Genomic DNA, 22,523 nt, shown 5'->3' with positions numbered 1-22,523 from the left:
ATGCTCATCCCTGCCTTCTCCAGTTACACCTTGAAATGCATCAAAAGCAATGCTAAACAAACGATTGAAAGTTCATGAGCATTACGACTAAATGCCTGAATCTTGGTGTGGGTTGTATTTTTAGTTTTTGCGTGGGGAGGGGGCTCCTTTTCAGATCGCACCGTTAAAGCTGGAGGAACTTGGCAGCCCTGGTGTGCCGGAATTCCCCCTGCTCTGCACTGTATCGCTGCAGTGATTTGTAGCCATCGGTACCGAGTGAAGCTCACAGCTGTGCAAGAGGAGAAGGATGCGGGTCTGGCAGCACGGGACAGGCGTGCGCCTGGCAGGCGATGTCATCTGGAATTCCCCAGCTCTTGTCCCCGAGCCTGGGGCAGCCACCCTCAGCCAGCAGAACACACCCTGAAGCACCCCCTGTAACCCTCTTCCAAAGCTAGACACCTTCAGAAGTCAAACAGCTTCGGTGCTACCCCCTAAACAGGGGGGAGAAATGGAACAGGCTCTCCATCCCCTCGGAGAGGATTGCAGTTGAATTTCATCAACCTCAATTGCACCCCTTTCTATGTCTGCTTCATCACCAAGCAGCCTCTCTTCCCAGCATGAATTGCACTGTAGAATGGATTTTCCTGCTTCTTTCTTTGCCTGATGCCATGTTCCAAGGTCTTTGCTCATATGAGCCCAAAAGAGACTGACTCCCATCCTAGCAAAGGCAGGTTGTGCTGAACTGAGCTCATTGGTGTTTATTCTCCTTTCAATTTTAAGCCTAACTTTCATGTTTAGCATTTTATAGTTTAGACTTACAGCAAGTTCTTTAAACCCTTCAGATTGTCTTTGCACATAATGCAGGTCCTATGTGTCAGTCCTAGAAAATAACTCCAAAAGAATACTGGCAGATGCATGGGCTAGAAAGGACAAATGTAAGGAATAACAAACACCATCACAGGATTCTTTTGAGATAGAATGTAACTTCCACCTATGGTTCAGGTTTTCCCCCCCAGCTCCCACATTTGTCAGATATTTCACAGATCTGGTCTCTCACAAAAAACGTGGACAGCAGCATGGATTGCAGGGAGGGGCAGCAGTGAGAAAAGTGGTCGAGTCTCACAAGGGTATGCATTTAAAGAAGCTGACTGCCAGAAGGGTGAACCCTGAGCTCAGAAGTAGCCAGCAGCCGAGGAGATGTGGGAAACACGTGAAGGAACAGGGAGTGGCAGCAGCAAAGGTCTCTGTGGCACTGCTGGTGTCCTACAGCATCTGTCAAGGACAGACCAGGGAGTGCTGGTAGCTTCTCCTGTCCTCTAGGAAAGGGTGCTTGTCCTGCACACACCCTGTTTCAGCTGTGAGCTGTATGGAATTTAGAGGAAATAAAACAGTTCTGTCTCACAGGAATGCTGAGTGATATGCTATGGTCTACTCTAGCAGTGCATCCTAATCTCCCTTGGATCTGTCTTTTGGAAGCATATGTGTGTAAGATGAATGAAAATGGGTAGGAAGGGATGGTTCAGCTTCCTGGTTGCCCTTTACTCAAATCTTGAGTGCACAGACAATACTGACCTATATCAAAGAAAGTGAAACTGGCTGTACAGACTAATCCTCCTAATTCACCATGCTGCAAAACACAAGGGGGATTTTTCTCCTTTCATCATCTCCTTTCAGTTAGAGTCATCTTGAGTATGACCGCCTGCAATGAATGCAGCATTTGCAGCTTTGTGGCAGCCCCTGAAAGCACATTATATCACTGCAGCCCTGTAGCCCACACCAGGCCCTGGTCCAGGGCTGGCTGCAGAGTTCCTCTGGGAGGAGAAGACTCCCTGTGCATTCCCACTGGGGTTCTGAGAATGAGCACTTCATGGCCTGCTCCCTGCAAACTGCTGGGAATGGCTTCTTGAAGCTGCACAATTTCAGTAGCTCCACAGCCCAGGAACCCACTGCATCTCCTATCAACAGCTCATCTGATCAGCTATCTACATGTCATCATTGTCAGCCTGACACAGTGACCACTTTGCATGACAGAGATTTCATCCTCAGGGCTTCAGGCAGCTCAGCACTCCACCAGCACTTGAGACATTCTCCCCTAAATGTAACCCCTAATTTTCTTCATTCAAAGTTTCCTTTAGCATCTTGTGAACTTTCCCAGATGTCTCTTATCCCGCACTCAACTTTTGACACCCCCTTTTTACCCATCCTCAGAAGCTCAGCCCTCACACCCCCTCCATTTCTCAGCCCTGGCCAAGGTGAAGCACTGCCACAGCAATTCCCTCACCTGCCCACTGCAATTGGTGCTTTCTAGTCTGGGCTACAAACTCCTCATAAGCCACAGAAGACCACCCTGTGTGGAGAAGCTCAGAGTTAGAATGCAAATCTGGAGCTCAGGACACCCAAGCTCAACCCCCAGCCCCTGAGTGACCTGTGCAGCTTTGTTCTTCCATTCCTAAGGTATGACAGTATCCCCACATTGGTAAAGCACATAGACACCTGTTAACAATCAGTGCATGTCCAGGGAAACATGGTCCCAAGACTTTCCAAATTTAGATAATAAAAGAAAATATAAATAATCAATTTAAAGAAATTTTTGAACCCAAAACCTATTAGAAGCATTTGCATTATTTTGTAACTCACTTTTCCAGCCAATCCCTTTTCCAAACCTATTGTGGTGGTGAGAAGCAGTGCCCATCTGGAGAAGGAAGAGTCAGAGCTGCTGGACAGAGATGAGATCTTTTACTGCAGTAAGTGAGAAAGTCTTCACAAAAGCAGCACAAGTGGAAAATCCAGGCCCAGCCCTCAAAATTCTGAGGTATTTTTGGTCCAAGTCCAAAAATAAGTGTTGTAAGAAAAACTTTGCAGGCAAACTGTCCAGAAGCCACAAAACATTTGCAAGTCCCTTTAAAAAATAACAAATCACTTTGGTCTAAGTAATAGATATAATTTGCTCTATTTCAAATACCCAGCTGAGAACATTTATTTGAGTCTAACATTCGAAGTTTACACAGGAGTTTTCGTAGCCAGACAGCCCTGGTGGCCTCACAGCAGGATGAACAGTGATGAGTCCTCCCCTTGGGCAGGAGGGGACAAGCACAGCTCTCTGCTGAGCATCCCCTGATGGGTCAGTGCTGCCTCCAGCCCTGCTGCCACATGCCAGCCTCTGTTGTCCAGCTGCAGCTACAACTGAAGACAACAGAGACCATTTTTTGTCTCTCTGGGCTCAGTGCCTAACCCAAAATCACTCCATGGTCCCCTCATCCACCATCAATAATCTGCAGCAGGTGCCTGGGGGCACTTGGGGAAGTAGAGACTCAGACACCTCTGCTATTGAATTCTGCTGCTCAGGATGGGAACACCCCTCATCTGTCCTGGAGGAGCAGTGTTAAATGCCCAAAGCAGCTTCAACCACTTAACCACATCCTTTCAGGCACTCAGATCACTGCAGTGTCAGGGAATATTAAAAGAAATAAAACAACAGCACCAGAAAAAAAGTGGGCAAGGTCGTTTTCAAGAGGCATCAGCCATGAGAAAAATACAGTTGTCAGAGTTGTTCATCACTATTCTTCTATAATGATTTTAGATATTTAATAAGGAAAATTGCAAAGTTCTGAAGAGGCAATGGCCAGAAATCTCATCTTCTTGAGGCTTGCTAAATTGAATTCCACTCTTGAGATTTGATCATCAGTATTTTTCATGCTATCACAGCATTTACCCAATAAAAATATCTACCTCGTATCATTGCTATTTTTTACAAGGAGTTTTCAGTATTTCCCACAGGAAATGGGACTGTCTTAATTATTGTCTGCCAAACTTCTGCAGTGTTGAGTGCAACCAGCATCTCTAAGTTTTCACTGGTTTGCCTCCATCACACCAGCACAGAGATCACAACATAGAACGAAAAATCACTTTATTTATTTATTACAGATGGTAAAATAATTCAGCCAAACAAATTTAGAGCTTCAGAAAGGCAGTCATGGGGTCTGAAACTGGTTCTGGTTCTACAAGGCTCTGAAAGAGGCCAGACACAAGGGAGAAAAATATCCAAACCTAACAGGAAAGTTAGGGAAAAAGTTAAAGTTAAGGAAAGAGATCTCTGTGAGTTCCTGGCTGCCCTGTTTGGTAACACAAGTGTGGTGCAAAGAGCAAAAGCCTGTGGCCCCAATGGCTCATGGTGGGGTTGTAGCCCTGCAACATGCTCTGTTCAAAGTCTGGGTTGGTGCCTGCAGCCTCTTCCCTGCTTGCACCATATCACTATCAGTAGTATTAAGGGCATTGGGTCCCCAGGACAGTAACACTCTCTGCCAAAGAGTGGAGCTTCTTTTAAACTTGCTGAGATTTGAACTTTTTTGACATGTGAAGGGGTCAGATCATGCCTCTGTCAGGGTTGCCCCAACAGCTCCTGGGTTTTTTTGCCCAAGTCTTGGTGTGCTGCAGCTGCAGCCTCCAGGCTGGGCACCCCTGCACGCTGAGCAGCAGGTGCTGAGCTGCTCTTGTCCCAGTGCACAGGACAGGCATTTCCAAAATTTGCCCACTCTGAGGAGGAGGCAGGGAGAGGACATCCCACACAGGCTATCTCAGCATGTCCCCTCCACCAAGAGGAAGCAAAGCAAGAAAATCAGGCAGCCCACGATGATTTTCAGCACTGGGAAACAGCATTGCAAGGCATTTAGTCATATTAATATAGTGGCAGAAGAGAGAGAGACAGGGAGCATGTGCTTGTTTTTTAGAACATGACAATTCTCAGAATGCTACTGCAAAAGGCTTGTGGCATTTTGTGTTGAGCCAGGTAAGACAATTGGCTCCCTAAGGTACCTATTCTTACAGAAGCTGCTTCTGTCTTTAATTACACAAATTCTTCATGAACTGCTCAGGGGACTTAGAAAGTCCTTCTCACAAGCTTTCTCTCAAAGGTTGAATTAAAAAAAAAAAAAGTCAAATAAATCATCATGATAATACAGAAAGTCCCCTGAACTCTTTAGAAGCAGGAAACTGTAAACAGCAACATCCTGAGTTTCAGTAAATAATTAAAATGCAAAACAGAAACACCAGCAAAGCAGATGTTAGGTACAGATTCCTGTAATATGAATTCGGTTGAGGGTCCCCAAACTTGTCACCCTCCCAGCCAACCTGTGAAATGTTTTGGATACTAAACATTAACTCTCCTTCTCACCCTTGCCACCAGTGATATTCCTACAGGAAAAGGAGCTTTTCTGCTAAATACCATGCGGGCTGCCTTTTTCAGCATGTAGCAACTCTGTGGCAGGGCAGCTATTCCTCAGCCCAAGGGCAGAGAATCCTTCTCTCAAAAAATAAGAGCACTTGCAAAAACCTTGCTGTGTGTCACAAAATAGCTCCAAGACAGGGTAGATGAAGGACAAAGAATTAAGAGCAGATTATAGTCCTGGAGGACAGGAACAAATGAAGTGTTTGTCAGGAGCACTGCTGGTGTGTGAGGGAATGCTACCCGGAGCACTCACAGGATCTCTGCTTTTGTAACTGTGCCGGGTGCTAAGAAATTACAGGGTTGACTCCCTATAATTTTATCAATACATTGCCACACCTAATGTGATTTATGATTTTTGCTTGTGATAATCTTAAAGCTGTAGCTGCTGTAGTGTTGTGAATACATATAGCATCACCCTTTTCATCAAAAACAGGAGTGACGTTTCCAGCCTGTATATTTTAAGATGAAAATTCACAAATATGAACAACCAAACTTGGAAAACTGTATAAAGAAATTTTGTTGTTTTTCATGGTGAGTTTTAACCCTGTAATATTTGACCACCTAATGCCCATGTTAACCCTCAGAGCCAGCTGAACTAGTTTCACACCTGTCAGTGCCACCCCACATACCCCACTTACAGCAATTCCAGTCATCCCACTGTTGTTCCCCTCAACTTCTGCTCCCCAGACACTGCTGGCAATACACACCTGAGCCACTGCTGTTTGCAGCATCTAAATTTGAGCACAATTCGAGCTTCTTTCCATGCATTTGTTCAGCCTGCAGTGACTTTTGTGCCTATCAACATTACTAAACCACACAGGCACTGAACCTCCCAGGGCAAGATTTTCTAAGCAGGCTTTTTTTTTATGTTGCAAAGAGCCTACTGAAGCCCTGATCACTTACTGCAGGGTTTCCCCCTTCTCACTTGGGGAGGTGCCTGTTCTCTTTATAGCTCCATGCACTAACTGAATTCCCCTTGCTTATGTGTAATGGTATTTATCACATCAGACCACCTGTGGCATTTAAACACCTGATTGGAAATTACTCAGCAGCAAAATCCTGTAGGGAGTTAATCTGCTACACAGGGGATTGTAAACAGGCACCAAAAACTCCCAAGTAAGGCCTAAGAACAGATACAGATATTTTCATGAAGCTGTCTGAGCTGATACTATCTATTATCAGCAGGGCTAGTCAAACCTCAGAAATCTATTGTAGCAAAATATTTTCATTCTGATTATTTCAGTGTTGATTATGGGCTACAAAATTTTTAGGTATAAAGAAGTCAAAATTTCTATGGCAGTATAACCACTGGCTCCCATCACCATGTCCACATTCCTAGGACACATAAATGCAAAACTAGCTTAGAGCCAGGCACCAAACTGAAAGCCAAGTTTCCTTGATTTATTTCTTATCCAAAACCCTCCTTCCTCCCCCATACCTTACTACTCCAATTGAATTTTTTTTTATAAGGAAGTCTTCAATACTGTTTTGGACATGTGTTGAGCAGCAGGGGTTTTATTTTTCTCCAAATCGAAGCTGAGCCCTTTTTCTTTTATCAGGCCAGAAATTCTGGTATTTGTTGAGAGGAGCTTTTGCAAAAGCTTGTAGCAGAAGGTACAATGCAAATCAACATGGAATAACTTGCAATATGTACCATGAAATCCTAAATGCCTCTGTACAGAAGAACTATTAGGAACTTGCTTCTTTAATTTCTTCATTTTTAATTTTTGGAAGTTGGGCAAGGCACTATAAATCAGGTACCCTCTCCTCACAGTACAGTGGACCCCATGAAAGATTTCACATATTCTCCTTGCAGTCCTTTGGAATCTGAGAAAAAAAAAAAAAAAAAGGCTGGTTTGGTTCCACTTTAATCTTTTAAGCAGCACTAAAAGGACCTCCAAAGAGACAAATATTTTCTTGAGAAGCCTATACTGTTTTGAAGAGGGAAAAGTGCTGTCTGTGTCAGTGACTGTGGAGTAAAGAGGTCCAACAGGGAAGGAATGGAGGAGGGCAGCAGAGATAAGCAGACTTCAGGGTCTTACCAGGAAGAGAAAACTGAAGAGGGTTCAATATGCAGCTCTTGAACCCTTTTTTGCAAGGATTCTATCTTTTAAACCTATCCTCTGGTGAGACTGCAGTACAAGAACAAGACAGTGACCAAAGAACAGACCTCAAAGATGGGATAAATATCCTCCCCTCCTCCCCAGCAGCTGCACACATCCCTGATGAGCTGCAGGAGGCAGCTGAGAGGTCCCATGCTGGCAGCACGTCCACTGCAGAGCTGCTCTGCAAAGCCCTCTGCCAAGGAGGCCACTCTGCAGGAGTGTTTTGGCATGTTGACAGCAGCAATGCTGTCCTCTCATGTGCATCTGGCTCCAGCTGTGATCCTTTCCTCATGGAATTTTTACCAGGGGCAGCAGCATAGCTGTGAATGTGACCAGCACCCCACGGGAGAGCTCACAAAACAAAAGCACCTTTCCACCTCTCCTTCCTGCATGGAGCCAATTCTGCTCCTTGAGGAACCACCAGCTGCTCTGAGCACACCACAAGCTGCTGAGAACCATTTCTGAGCCCTCTCTGAGTCTCTGGAAAGTACCTGCACCATCACTGGCTGTTTGTGCAACTAGATCTGTACCAAGTCATGTGTCTTTCTTTACTTGCATTCAGCTCTTTCTGCCAACACAGCAAGTTTGGGCTCCCATAGCATAGGTGAAGGCAACTAAAATTTGTCCACTCTGTCATAGCAGGAGTTCAGTTATTCCTCAGCAAAGCATGGTATGAGGAAAGAGAAAAAATGCAGCTGCACAAATACCAGGATTCTGCAGAGCCTGGACATGGGATGAGATGCTCCTGAAGGACCTATGGACCTATGAGATGCTCCTGCAGGATCCTATGACAACTTGAGCAAATCTCTGTCCCTATGTCACCCAGCTGATACCTGAGTGAAAGGAGAGCCCATTATCCAGCACTGATGCACAGCCAGGAGGGACACAGCCCTCTGCTGCTGCAGCCAGATGTTTTGCCTGGATGTGTCCCCAAGCCCAGGGAGAGGAGCCTGCAGTCCCATTGGAGCCTGCTGGCAGTGATGAGCACAGGGACAGTGAGCTTCACCTTTGTGCTGGGTTGCAGCATTGACCTTGTCCAGACTCCCATCTGATACTGCAGCCCATTCAGCAGCCCTGTTTGATAGGTGTGGGAACCAATGAGGGGAGGTGAAGTGACACATGCAATGCTCCTGATGAAAGATCTCTTGGAGCCTGGGAGCTCTGGCTGGCTGCAACTAGGCCCTGCTCACCAAAATCCATCCAGATGCAGCACCCAATAGATGATGTTTCCATGGCCCAAACACTCCCCTCCTTTCCAATTAATTTCTAACACCCTCCTTAAGTAATTTCTTACAGTTTCCCTCATTGTTTTCTAAAAATAGATTTTTTTTTTTCTATGTACCTGGCTGGGGAGGTTTGTTTGATTTTTTGGTTTTAACAACCTCCCCAAAACCCAGGATCATGTCTGAGAAATCAGGTTTCCAGCACAGATGCTGCAAGACCAGGGAATTTCAGGGTTGTTCCTCTGTTATTAGTGAGACTTGGGAGGCTGGACTGTATCACATTGTGTTGAGAATACAAAGTGAGAAATGAAAGGAGAAAGAGCAGTTTGTGTGAGAGCCCTTTCATTGAAAAGGGAGGTGTGAGCCACCGTGAAAACCTTCAACATAGCAAATGTGAAATGGGGAGAGGGAGGAGCAGAGCAGGCAGGACTACAGTGCACCAGCAGGTGCATTCTCAACAACCCCAAAAGAAGAGAGCTCCTGGGTAAAACACAGCCTAATGACCATTATTTCCAAGAACACAAGTAACTTATCTGTAAACATCACTCCCCCAACCAGGCATTAGCTGAAAAAAAGCAGCTTTGGGGAGAGATACTAATTACATAGCTCTCAACAGCTGGACTTTGATCATAATTACAGTGCCTTCTTCATCTTACATTAGTGGCTTTCAGCTGCAGCTAGGTGGGCACTTCTTGGAAGGTGGAAATCCCTCCAGTTTCAGATAATCAGCTCTTTTTATGACTCAGAGCTGACCTGGGTTTTCTGCAGCACAGGATGAGCTCCCACAGTACCATCCAAGCCAGTAATTCATGGGGGTCAGTGGCCTGGCACTTCAGTGCAGGTGCTTCTGTCATTGCAGCAGCACTTCCCAAGTCCCAGGAGCCAGAGTACTGAGTGTGCATATTCCTGATTTCAGGTATTTCCCTTTACAAGGGAACTAGAAAGAGAAAGACTTTGAGGTCTGCTGAATTTTATCATCTCAACTCTTTCTGTTTAAGAAGAAAGATGGGCAGATTCAGGATACACCTGTCCAAACAACCTCACTTCAGTCACAAGCTACATTTGCATCCTTCACTTCTGCAAAGGGATGTACATCCCCTTCAGCACCCACTGCTCCTCTGCCCCTCTGTTTGCTGGGCTGCAGCTCCAGCACTCAACCCCCACACACAGCAATGAGTGAAGGAGGAGGCTGCTGCCCTGGGACCCAGCTGAGTTCCCCACGATTTTTTTGTGATGCTTTGCTTTATAAAGAATTTAATAGCTTAAATGAGAGAGCTGGACTGTTGAGACAGAGGCTGAAGTGGCCTACACAATCACACAAGGCACAGAGCTATTTTTCCTCATCTGTGGCACTGAATTATTGTGTTGTTTGGATATATTGTTTTACAATGGCCTGTGAAATGACAGGCATAAAACATATGAGCATCATAAAGGCACATTAGCTAATGCTCCTCAGTGTGCTCTGTCTTCACCTCTTGACAGAGGAAATGTTTTAGCTGGCTCCCATGTGCCCTGCCTGCTGGACACCCCCAAACTGAAGAGATAAGAAGATGAAGCAATAGCAGAGGGTAAATCAAAGCCACAAACCTTAGTGTTAACTGGGATTTATAGCTGCTTCCCCCTCCCCACTGAACTACAGGGAAATCTGTGTGACATGCATACCCTCCCACCAGTTTAACAGGGTTTAAAACACTTTTCACTATTGGTGTTTTTCCAGCATACCTCAGCTCAACGTTATCAGTTTGCTGGTTAGATAATTACTAGATGTAATTTTAAGGTTGCAAAGAAGTACATTGGTATTAGCTAAATAAAGGATTTTGACCACATCAAAGCAGAAGTGTTTCAAACTGTGTAAAAGAAATGCAATTCTGAAACTGAATTTTGTTAAAAGCACTCAGAGAAATGTCACATAACACATAATGAATATGCAAACAATGGAGCTTAAAGATTAAGACCATCATTGTCTCAGACTGAGAGAAGTATCTTTAGGACCAGCTTTGAGCCGATTTTGACCCGTGGCAGAGCACAGTCACTAATAATTGAACAAATGCCACTCTTGGCTCATGTAAGGAGACATGCATAACAGCTGAGACATGTTGTTACTCTAAGCTACATCTCAAGCAGGTTTTATGACTGAGGGGTGTCACAAATTCTCTCTGTCCTGAGGCTTCCCAAACTGCAATGGTCACTTAAAAGCTCATCGTGCTGCTGAGGCCTGTGGTGAGGAGCAGCATTTCTACTGTGAGGCCTGACTCGCTGGGTGAGGCAGATTTGTAGGGGTGAAAGGCTTATTTAAAAAGTTCTACCCAATAGAGCCAATGACTTCTTCTTCTCTTTAATTCATGCTCCAGCTGAATTTTTTTGCCTGATCCACAGCACCAATTTTTGGACCTGTTATTTGACATGAGGTGGGAGCTCATGGGCTGGGAAGCTGTCCCAGAGCTCAGGTACACTTCCCAGTGCATCTTCACACTTTCCAATGTCAAGGTTTCCCCCCTTTTTTTTTCCTTTTCCCTCATTTTCAGTTTTGGAATTTGCCTGGCTGGGACTTCCAGCCATGGAAAATCAATGTGCTAAAGGCTCCACCACTGCCAGCCCAAACCCACCTTGCTGGGCAGGTGCTGCTCCTGTCCTGCTTTCTGCGGGGCTGGGAGGGTTTGCAGGAGATCAGAGCGTGGCTGCATGTGCCTGGCCAGCCCAGGGCTGTGTTGTGGAAGGTCTCTCTGGGGAATCCAATACCCCTGGCTTTGTTCCATCTTCCTGTGCCGCGGCAGCGCGGCCAAGGACCGTGCGCTATTCCCCAGCCTCTCCTTTCCCTCTGCTGGCCCCAAACACGGCCCCTCCTCGCTGCCAGTCCCCACTCTCCTCCCCAGGACCTTCACACAGCACCAAACACCCGGATTAAGAGAGGATAAAAACCCTCACAAACCTTGTAACAAAGCACAACAGGGGGAAAAAGGCCCAGATGGCAAAGCTGGCTGCAGTGCTGGGTGATGGTGGCCAAGCCCTCTCCCCAACACAGAGCTGTGCAGCAGGGCACCCTTCCCCAGCACCCTGCAAGGATGCAGAGTTAATGCTTAACTCTTCCAGGGATTAATGCCTCCGTGAGACACCAGCCAGGGCTTTTACAAAACACAGACAGAAGCCAGTCTGGTAAAGGAGCTCAACAAGTGACTGTGCCCAGAGGATTTCACCTCTTCGAACTTTATGACTGGAAAAATACCATCTACATGTCATTTGCATGCTTAAATATAGTATCTTCTATTGGGAGAAACAAACAAACCGACAATGTGATACTGTGACACCTCGTGTGGACATGCTCTTTTATCTGCTGGAAAGTTATAAAACTCGGCGTAACAACAAAGCTAAAATAAGAGTGGTTGTCAGGCTCTGACGCTGGCTGTTAGACAGAAGGAAAAAATATTCCTGGAAAATTGCTCTCTCTTAGAAGGCAGGTTTTTTTTCCTCTGACTCTTTTAATTTAATTATTTATCTTTAAAATTCCAAAATCTCGGGGCTTAATATTTCAGCTCATATTATTCCCAGGAGTTTTTTCACTTTAAAGAAACAAACAAACACACAACAGAAAGTTAAAGCCTTTCCTGTACTACCCAAAGCACAGTGCAACCTTCTGCTCCAAAACACTGGGCAAAGATACTATCAGCTTTCGTGTTATTTATCATATTTTTTTCCCCTCTAATGCCAAAGAGGAAAAGGGGATATCTTAAACGGATGCCTATAATTAAACAGTAACCTGTTAGAAAGCCAAAAATAATAATAAGCTCCACTGAGCATGAAGAGAGCGGCGCATTTTTTCCGCGTGCAGCCCAGCTGGCAGGGGCTGATAGCAGGGAAGTTAACAATTACACAGGAGACTGCGATCAAAGCTGCGATAGCAGAGCTGCCCCACGCTCACACTCACCGCTGGATGCAGGGATCAGGGTAGTATGGCAAGGTGGTGAAAGGTGCTGCTTCAAAATTCATTTCCTCCCAGCCCCTCCTCGGGGACAAAGCGAAATAAAATAAATAAATAGATATAAAGCCAGCAGGCTAAAAGCAATAAGGTCAAGTGGTACACGAGGGACAACTTTAGAGATTTATTTTACACTTGTGGATGGGTGGGATCTGCTGGGGACTTGGCCAATGGGATTCACAGAGTCACCCGAGCATCACCACCACTCCCTCCTCGCCAGCTGGGCATCTTCTGCACAGATATTTTCCCCTCCTCTCAACATCCTTAATAAACTTTGGTGTACGCTGGCCACACTTGTTGTTGGGAGCTCATCTGGGGCTTCTCTGAACTTCTGATCTCGCCGCTCATTGGTTGCCTTCCCGCCTGACTTCACAGTTTAATTTTGGCAGCTCTTGCAGTTTTACTAACTAGCGTGGCCGCTGGTCATCCTCGTCTCCAGATGGGCGGAGTTTCCTCTGCTAGGTGCAGCCCGTGCTGAGTTTCATCATACGTTAAAAGCTTTCCTTATCAACTCTGGGGTTAGTACCTGCTTATAGTTGCCTGGGGAATTTTTCAGTCTCTCTCACACCACAGTTCAAATAGTCTGTTGTGGTCACAGTTTCAAAAGCTGAATGACAAAATATAGGGAAATTCCTCAATTTAAATTAACTCTGAACTTTTGCTCCTCTGCCTCCCCTTCCTGCCCTACTATCTGCAAGAAAACTATCAGATATATTTAATGTTTCCCTTTACAGCTTTTTGCCATTTTTTCCAAAACAATTGAGATGATAGAGAAATCTTGCATTGTTTGGTGTTCTGTAAATAACATATACATTTTCTGCATTAAAAAACCCCAATATTTTCAATTATCTTCAGAAAGTAAAAGTAAGAAAACAGAAATCACATATTTTTCAAACACTAAAGCCTAGAGAAACAAGAGTGAAGTCCACCAAAACAAACTATCAAAGATGAAAAGCAGATCTGATTTTTCTGAAGTAATATAAAGGCAAGAAAGGATGGCTTTAATTCTCTCCTCACCATCTCTTGTACTTTTTTTCTTGTCTCTTTTAAGTCACACAGAAAATCATTCAGGAAAGCAACCTGTTTTGTCCTCCTGTTTTTCCCCCTCCATGATTTATCCAAATAGTACAGGCTGTAAACCTATCCTGGTTTTGTGGGTTTGGGGAATGAATGAAATATGAATCAGGAGCTAAATTAAAATGGATTCCAGCAGGAAAAAAATAGCACCCACATATCTGTGCACCAGAGGGATTGCATCTTCAAGCAGACCTTTATATTTGTGTGGACAAGGAGAAGTGACTGCCCTGTAGCTCACCTATAGTGCATGTTTTGTGTCAATGTCAGCACTAATTCCAGCCACCCCTGAGCAAAAGTCAGGAACCCCCTGAGATGGCAGCAATTACCTCTTATATTTCCCCTCTGTGTTTTCCTTGTAGGAAATGTTGGTTCAAAGAATGTCACGTGGAAACATTTTCCTTGCTGCCTGTGCCAGGGTGGCAGGAGAGCTATTTCAGACTTGACATTCTCCACCCACACTCAGCCTGATAGTTCCTAACATCTGTGAATTGTGAATCCTGTAAACTCGCAGGGCTGATCCCCAGCCAAGTCCAAGCAGCCTTCACTAAGTGGCACTCACCAAGGAAGAGAGGCTGGGAGTGAAGGGTGTGTTTATTAACCAGTTAAGGGCTCTGCTGCTGGACACTGATTCCCCTGCCTGGCCCAGGGAAGAACAGTGATATCAAACACCTTTTCTCTCTTAGGCAGAACCCTGGAGAAAACATCAAACCTTGTAGCTTGTGTTATTGGGGAAGAGGTATGGGAATCTCCAGATCTGCTGGGGAGGAGAGAGGAAGAGTCACAGAGAGTTTGCACACACACGAAGCAGCCCAGGGAGAGCTTCAGAGTGGCTGCATCCTCTCCTGCTGCTGAAATCAGGGCTGTGGGCAAATACCTCCAGGGAATGGGCAAGGAGGACCACACCAACTCGTGGTCCACTCTGCCAGCCTGGCTCTGGTCTAGGCCTTGAGTATCCACCCTTAACCAAAGACACAGCAGAGAAATGCTGTGCCTGCCCAGGCCATTTGAGCAAGAGCTTGGCTTCGTGCTCTCTTGCTGCAGGACGTGGTTTTAGTCTGCACCCACGGATGTGGGTGTGCATAACCAACCACAGACAGACGCACCAGGCTGGGCTCTGGACACACTGCTGGGAGCTCTGCTCGCTCCTGGAGAAACACCAGAAGCTGCCTGGATTTCATCTACCATGCCCATGGTGGGATTAGCTGTTACCTCCTCAAGCCTGACTTCATGGCAGGGTGGTCATGCATTGTGTGCTCTCCAAACATCCTGAAAAAGTTTCTCTCCTCATAGATTTCAACCTGAAAGGTAAAAGAAATGTCATGAGAAAAGTGCTGTTATTGTGAAACCCTATTCTACCTACTTCTTCATGGGAGCTGGAGAGGAGTCTTTCCCAGGATAGCCTGAGTGCAATAGCCAATGCACTGGGAGCAGTGAATAACTCTCATCTGGTTTTGGCCAGTCTTCTCACCTGGCACATATCCAGATCATCCCAAGGGCTTTGTGAAGTAAAACTGGCATCTCCTGACATTGCTGCTGCCGGGCTGGCCCTGTCTCTGAGGGTGAACCTTGCCTCTGGTTTCACACTGCCTTAGCTCTGCACAGCCTTGGTACCCCAGGCACAGTAAATACAGCTTTGTTACAGCCCAAACCCCCAATCCTGTTGTTCCTGTTTGCAGTGCTGAACACATGTTGCAGAGTGCAGTTAAGAAGTGGTAGTCTCCAGTTAGAAATTCACACCAGAAGAATAACTTATTTAAAAAAAAAAATAAAAAATAAAAAAGCATTACCACATAATTCTGATGAGAAATAGTGGGTTGTAGCAGGGTTCTCACTCCCAAGGCAGTGATGAGAGGTGTTTCTAGTGAAGGATATTTCCACAAAAACTTCAAAAAGGGTCACCTACTGCCTAAGAGCTGTATGACTGCTCATGCCAGGGGTTGAGCAAATGCAAATTGCTCATGGTTTGGTTTGCATTGGCAGCACACACAGCAGCTGCCTGCTTTTCCCAGAGATCTGGACATGTTCTAAGGTAGCTCAGAATGTATATATTTTGCTTTTCCCAGCAATGGAAACCCACTGGCAGTAGTGTACAAAAGCCCCCTGCAAAAACCAGCAAGTGTCCTGATTCCTGTCCTGCAACCCAAACTTCCTTCCTCCCTCCTGCTCACAGCCAACACTTAGCTGTGGGTTGATGGACCAGGAATTTGGGCAGAGATACTCACCAGTGCAGCGAGGATGCATCCAGCTCCTCCCAGCTGCAAGGCACGCTGCACAGCACGGCCAGCAGTGGAAACACAAGCACAGGGCGTGTGCTGTGTGAATTGCCAGTGCCCCATGCATAGCTGGGAGGCTCTGGGGGCTCAGTGCTATATGGCCAAGCTCACTTGCACTGCCCTAAAGGAAACTACTGGGAGATGGAGCCCGAGCCGCTTGAGAGTTGGGGATATTTCAGAGGGGGGTCTGAGCGAGTACTAGTGAACTTCACTTAGGAAGAAATCCTTTACTTTAAGAAGAAATTCTTTGCCGTGAGGGTGGTGAGGCAGTGGAACAGCTTGCCCAGAGAAGTTGTGGACAGCCCATGAGGCAGCTCTGAACAACCTATTCTAGCGGAAGGTGTCCCTTCCCCAAGCAAGGGGCTTGGAACTGTATGATCTTTGAGGTCCCTTCCAACCCAACCAGCCCACGACGGTGATCCTGGCAGCACAGGCAGACCACTCTTGAGGAGCAGCCCTCAGGAGGAGAAGGGGCCGGTGTGTCCGCGGGGCTCGGTGCGCTCCCAGGGCGCGTCCCCGCGGCGATGCGCGTCGGGCGCTCTGCAGCACGCGTCCCCGGGCTGCCGGGGATGTGTCTGGAGCGAGGATTTCCAGCCCAGCCCGCCGTGTGCCGCAGGAAGCGTGTGTGCGTGTGTAGGTGGGCAAGAATGCGGTGTGCGCTGCGCTGGGCGCCGCAGCCGGCAAACAGCTGAGGAGCGCTCCCGTTACCCCTCCGTGCGCCCTCTCTCCACTTGAGCCGCGCTGAAACGGCCAGGAGATTATCTTCTAGCATTTATATCCCCGGGAGGAGACTGCTGGGGATTTATTATGGTCTCCTCACCGCCACCCAAGGTCAGCGCCAGGATGCCTGTGAGCAGCCCCAGCCCTGGAAAGGGCACAAGGGAGACACGATTTCCTGGCATCTCTGTGCCTGTTCCATGGGGCCGGGGACTTCTGAACCCCTTGGAGCTGAAGAAGAGAGAAAGATAGCGGTTTTGCTGAGTCACCCTCTACAACCGGGGATGAAACATTTAATTCACAGCTTGTGGTTTCCAGGTTGTGGTCTCTAAAAAAAAAAAAAATTTAAAAAAAAAAAATTCTTTTAAGAGCAAGGAATCTGTGGCATATTCGTTTGGTTGTTTTTTGGGGGTTTTTTTGGTTTTTTTTTTTTTTTTTTTTTTTTTTTTTTTTTTTTTTGTTGGGTTTTTTTTTTAGAAAAAGTTGAAGAGAAGGAAATAATTCCATCCTACCAGCAGTAAAATGTTTTGAGCTTGGCTATCTAAAGGAACACAAAGCCACCTCAGCATGCTTTTTGAGCACAATTTTCAATTTTTACTAAATATAAGAGATGTTTAAAGGTTTCAAAGGAATTGAGGTTTTAGGAGTTTCATGAACAGAAGTAAGCAAAGACAACTTTTAAGTAACCCCAATGGAGGGAAAGAGGAAACATGAATATGACCCTCAGAGAATTTTGAGGATCTACCCTAGTGCTGTGATGGTGGAAAAAATTTCCTTAAGAATTCAGATTTGGCCTTCATCTAATCCCACCACTCCAGATGTGCCAAATTTCTGGTTTTTGGTTCATCAAAACCTTCCCCCCTGCACCTTCTGTATTAAGAGACAAGGAACAGGAAGGAGAACAAATTTAAGAAATGAATTAATAAATAAAACCATCACAATTCGACACATGGTCCTGCCCATTTCCCCATCACCTTTTGTCCCTAGAGCAAACACAAAGCAGTGAAGCAGTGGCACTGCCCTGCCTGGGGAGCACAGACCTGCTGGTGGGGCCTGAGGGACTGAGCCCAGGCAGCAGCTCCCCACAGCTGTGCAGGTCACACTTGGTCACTGATGGGCAAGTGTGGGCCCAGGACTGATGACAATCCAGTGAGCAAGCAGCCCAGCACAACCCTACAGCACATCTGGAGAGAAGATGGCAAAGGTGTCTCAATGTGCCACTCCCCACATCCTTCTCCAGTGAAGGAGAATGTGTTTCAGAAGCTGCAGTCTCCATTCTTTCCCCTTTGAGAAGTCATCAGACAAAACTAACTAAGGGTTATACCATCAGCAGAGTAGATATGAGCATTGGAGAGGTTTGTCTTCAATGTTACTAAAAAACAGGACACTTCTCTCTATGAAGGAGGAGCAAAAACAAGCAGGTTTGAGAGACCAAATTTGAACTATTGCTTCATCTCCCTTGCCAAGCCTTATGGTTATTCAGGCACATGTGAAGAAGGTGAAACACGGAGCAGTGACTATAGAGATAAACCAGAAAAAAGGCCAAGAGTAGGCTCTGGCCCAAGGAGAGCCTGCCCTGTCCTGGAGAGCTGGCAAACCACTGCACAAGTCCCACAGGAAACTCCTGCCACCCAAGGAGGAGGGAGGGAATATCACCCCCTGATGTCAGTGCAGCTGTGCCACGTCTCCAGGCACTCCAGACACAGCCTGGCCCAAAGCTCTGGAGCAGAGCTCTGGGCAGAGCACCCAGCACAGGCAGCAGCACCCTGCCATGGGGCCAGGATTGCTTATCAAAGGGTGCCAGGAGCTGTGTAGGGGGAGGCTTGGTCTCCCCATTCAGCTGTCACACGACATGTCTGGCATTCTGGCAAGAGCCGTGCCACAAATACACACAGTGTCATCACACCCTGTGGGGTCAAGCCCAGGTTGGGGACAGAAGCCCCAGTGACCACATCCCCTGTGGGTGAAGGTCTGCCCCAGCCCTGCTGGAGGGAGTGGTGAAGGAGGGCAGGACCAGGAGCTCCCTGCAATTTCCCATCAGTTGTCTAGCACAGGCTTATGCTCATCCTCTCACCACAGACCCATCCCAGAGTTTTCTCACACTCTGCTCACATCTTCCAGGTGTTCACATTAGAAGCCACAGGGGCTGGTTCACAGAATTCCAGGATATCAGCTTCTGAAGTGCTGGTGACAGGCAGCAGCACCAGCCCAGCAGCAAGTGAAAGAAGAGGCTTCCCCTACGTGAAGCAAAGCAAAAGATTTGCTGAATCCAGTTGTCTGTGTAAAGAGACTGACTCAGAAAGAAAATTCCTAACAAGGAGAACATTTACTGTCAGCCTCAATGGAAGACACAGAAATGCAGTAAACTGCACTTTATTGCAGTAAAATGCAGTTTATTGCTGCATCGCTCATCTTTCACAGCCTCTGACTCTTCCTTGTGAGTCAGAGCTGAGCTGAATTGTAGCAATGCCATGCTGTCAACCCTGCCATTCCTGCACTTTCCCATCTCCTGCCTGCCCTGCAAAAGTGGAAACCTCTCTGCCCTTTTGGCAGCTTCAGAAAATAAATCCTCAATGCAAAAGCATTGGTCTCAAAAGAATTTCTCATTTCCAAACAGGATATAACAAAAACTCATTCCTTGGCTAGCAGAGCTCTAGTTCCCAGCATTAAAGCTATGTCTCTCCTGCAATCCAAGGTGCAAGCACAGCTCCTGCAGGCATACCTGAACTAATGGGATTAAAGCCAGTTCAAGAACAGTAGCAATTAGAACAAAAATCCCTAAAGCATTAACCACTAGCAATGGAAGCCCTGTTGCAAACCTGCACATCCTTTGCTAAAGCCTGCACTTCCACATCTCCCCAGCCAGCAGTATCCACCATTAAGGTGGGTGTGTTCACATTGGTAGCAATTTCCCTCCTGTCTGTGCTGGAGACAGAACCCAAGAATGTCTGCAGTTACGGGCAGAGGTCTTTTCCAGGCTTACAGTTTGAAAAACACTAGGAATGGGGCATGCTTAACTCTGCTAGTTGGTCCATCCTCCTCAGAATGGAGCACAAAATCCACTTAATCAATGACAGCACAGTACATGGGAATAATATATGAGTTTGGTGTTACTTAAGTTAATAAAACCTTCTTGTCTCAGAGCAAAGCTGAGGAAAGCTGAAGAGCCAGTGTTTCATGTTTTTATGGAGAAGATAACAGCTGAAAAGAGAGTCTCTTGCATTACCCCCCTGCTCGTGCTTTGATGTTAATAACCATACATGCATCCCTGAAAAAAAAACAAAGCCTCACATGTGATATGATCAAATTTTTGCACCTCACTTTTTCCAAACTGAAACAATTTCTGCTGTGACTCAGCCTAAGCACGTCATACACTGCACCCTTGAAGTACTCAAAAGATAACTCCATGTCCCGAACTCCCAGCTCAGCCTTCAGCTTTTCAAACCAGGGTAATTTTCCCACGGCCACGGGATGGCAGAAGCCAGTATTGCTCATCCTTGGGAGGTGAGGCTGCCAGAGGTGACACCATCAGTAGCACAGCTAGAACACGAGGTACCCAACACACAGGCAATCCTGCGTTTTTGGGAGCCCATTCCCTCCTTCTGAAGGGATCAAATCTCCCCCAGGCAGCAACACCGCGGGCAGACTGAGAGCCAATAGCTGTTTTGCAGCTATCAACCTGTTTAAACCTCGGCAATGCTGCCTGCTCCCGAGCACCGTGCAGCAACGTGAGTCACTGTGAGTGCGCTTAACAGTGCCATCTGGTGATCCCTGTCACCGGGAATCCCTGTCACTGGGGATCCCTGTCACTGGGGATCCCTGTCACCAGGGATCCCTGTCACCAATGGTCCCTGTCACAGGGGATCTTTGTCACTGATGATCCCTGTCACTGGTGATCCCTGTCACCGGGGATCCTTGTCACAAGGGATCCTTGTCACTGGGGATCCCTGTCACCTGGGGATCCCTGTCCCATGGTGATCCCTGTCCCATGGTGATCCCTGTCCCATGGTGATCCCTGTCACCGGGGATCCCTGTCACCAGGGATCCCTGTCACAGGGGATCTTTGTCACTGATGATCCCTGTCACTGGTGATCCCTGCCCCCTGGTGATCCCTGCCAGTGTCATTACTGACAGATGGGCAGTGGCTCCCAAAACTCCTGGTACCAGCAGGACTGGTTCCACTGTGCTCCACAGAGCCTTTACTGCCAAGCTTCACTGCTAGAGACTGAGATAAGTCCCTCTATTCCTATCTATTGCTGCCCATGAAAATGTTGTGTGAGCCAAATCCTGGTTTTCATGGTGACCATTAACTTTCCATACCTTTTTCCAGGGGTCTGCTCTGGATTCACTTAGAGACCATGGTTTGACCTAAAGCAGAGGTCAGCTCTGTCTTGCAGGAATGCACTAGCTCTGAAGAGAAAGACTAGTTTAGCTACACACAGTTTAGATCCACACCTGACAAGTCCAGAGATGGGAAATATTCCTGGAGTTTTATGTTTGGTTTTGGTTTTTTGTTTTGGTATTTTTTTGGGGGTTTTTTGGGTTTTTTTTTTTTGGTGCTTCTGTTTGTTTTTTCCCCAAGTCACCCTTTTTAAGGGTAGGGCTCCAAAGCATGGCACAAGTTGCTCAAACAGTATCAGTTCAGAAACTATAACACCCCCTGCCTCCTCCTCAAGGCTTCTTAACATTAACTGCACTGAATGTAGCATCTTTTACAAGTCCTGTGGAGCCCAGAGAGGACACACACAACTCCTGCACCAAAATCTGCTTAGCTTAAGACAGCACTGAGGGACAACCAAAATGCAAGGGATGCTGATTAGCCACTGAGCAGTTATGGGCTGTCTGCTTGCCTATAATCCACTATAAATGTCAGGTAACTGGCATTCCTTGTTCCCTTCATGCTCACTACAAAACAGGTGCCACCCAGGTCCTGGTTCTGAAAGAGCAGTGGCCACTCAAGGCTGTTGACAGCTTTGAGAAAAACCTGTCACTTCACACTGCCCTTTCCAGCCTGCTGCAGAAGGGAAGGGGGGATGCCTCTCAAACCTCTCAGCAGCTGTAGCCCCAGAAAGTCATTAATGTACCAATGGACAACCTCATATCCCAAGTAGGTACAGGGGAATCTTTCCAATAAGTCTTCACAGAAGATGAGGAAGGGAATGCTCATAAGAAGTTTTGTTTGATGTTCTCTCCAGTCTCTGGAACAGTCCAGAACTGTTCATGCTCTCCTTCTGGGAGAGCTGGCTTCACATACCTGTGGCAGGATGTATTACAGACCTCCCTCTGCTCTAATAAGAGTAGGGTGCAAAAAAACAACCCCAAACACATAAACCAAATCCAGAGTCTGCAAAGATCACAGTGACACCACTCCATGTTACTTTGTGTGATGCTAACTCCTAATCTGGTCTCCTGCCTCTGAAGCTTATTCAATTGCTTCCAGTTCTCATGTCATGAGGTCTCTACTTGAAAGTGGTGTTAAATGTGATTTAAATGATATTTCTGAAAACTCATTTTAAAACAGACTTATAAATAAAATATGTTCCTGTCTAAGAGCATCTAATTAATGCCTCTTTCCAAATACCTTAACCTGAAGCATTGGCAATCAATGACTAGGTAGACAGGTTTTAAGAAAGTCTCTTCTAAAACGGATTGCAACATGCAGATTCTGTGTTGTTAAAACAATTCACATGCCTTTTCCACACATGATTTCAAGTTACTAAGGTAGGCAAGACCACACAATATAACTTAATACATAGCAATCAAAAATTTCCACACCATCCTTTAATATAAAGCCATGTCCCTATGTAATAAGTGATGCAACAGACTTTCCCTGAAGTCCCAATTCCTAAAATTGAAGCTTAAGCCCAGCAAAGAAAGAATTAAAATTCTTTGGTTGCTGCTGAATCACCGGCTGCATTGGGTTATTTTCCTGTGCATTAGGCTTTAATTATA

General features: G+C 46.4%; 1 protein-coding gene across 3 annotated transcripts in view; it reads right to left on the bottom strand.

The window, feature by feature from the left end:
- The window catches only part of TP63 (tumor protein p63), a 99,481-nt gene extending 86,864 nt beyond the window's left edge, over positions 1–12,617 (bottom strand). The window contains exon 1 of one of the 3 annotated variants that reach the window (XM_079314915.1): positions 12,454–12,617. In XM_079314915.1, the coding sequence (XP_079171041.1) occupies positions 12,454–12,515 (62 nt within the window). In that variant the 5' untranslated portion in view covers positions 12,516–12,617. The remainder of the gene's footprint in view (positions 1–12,453) is intronic. The other 2 variants (XM_079314917.1, XM_079314914.1) reach the window with 2 other exon arrangements.
- Positions 12,618–22,523: the final 9,906 nt, after the last annotated feature.

Source organism: Erithacus rubecula (assembly GCF_903797595.1).
Source record: "Erithacus rubecula genome assembly, chromosome: 11".
Lineage (NCBI taxonomy): Eukaryota > Metazoa > Chordata > Aves > Passeriformes > Muscicapidae > Erithacus > Erithacus rubecula.
This window is presented reverse-complemented; position numbering and strand designations above follow the sequence as displayed.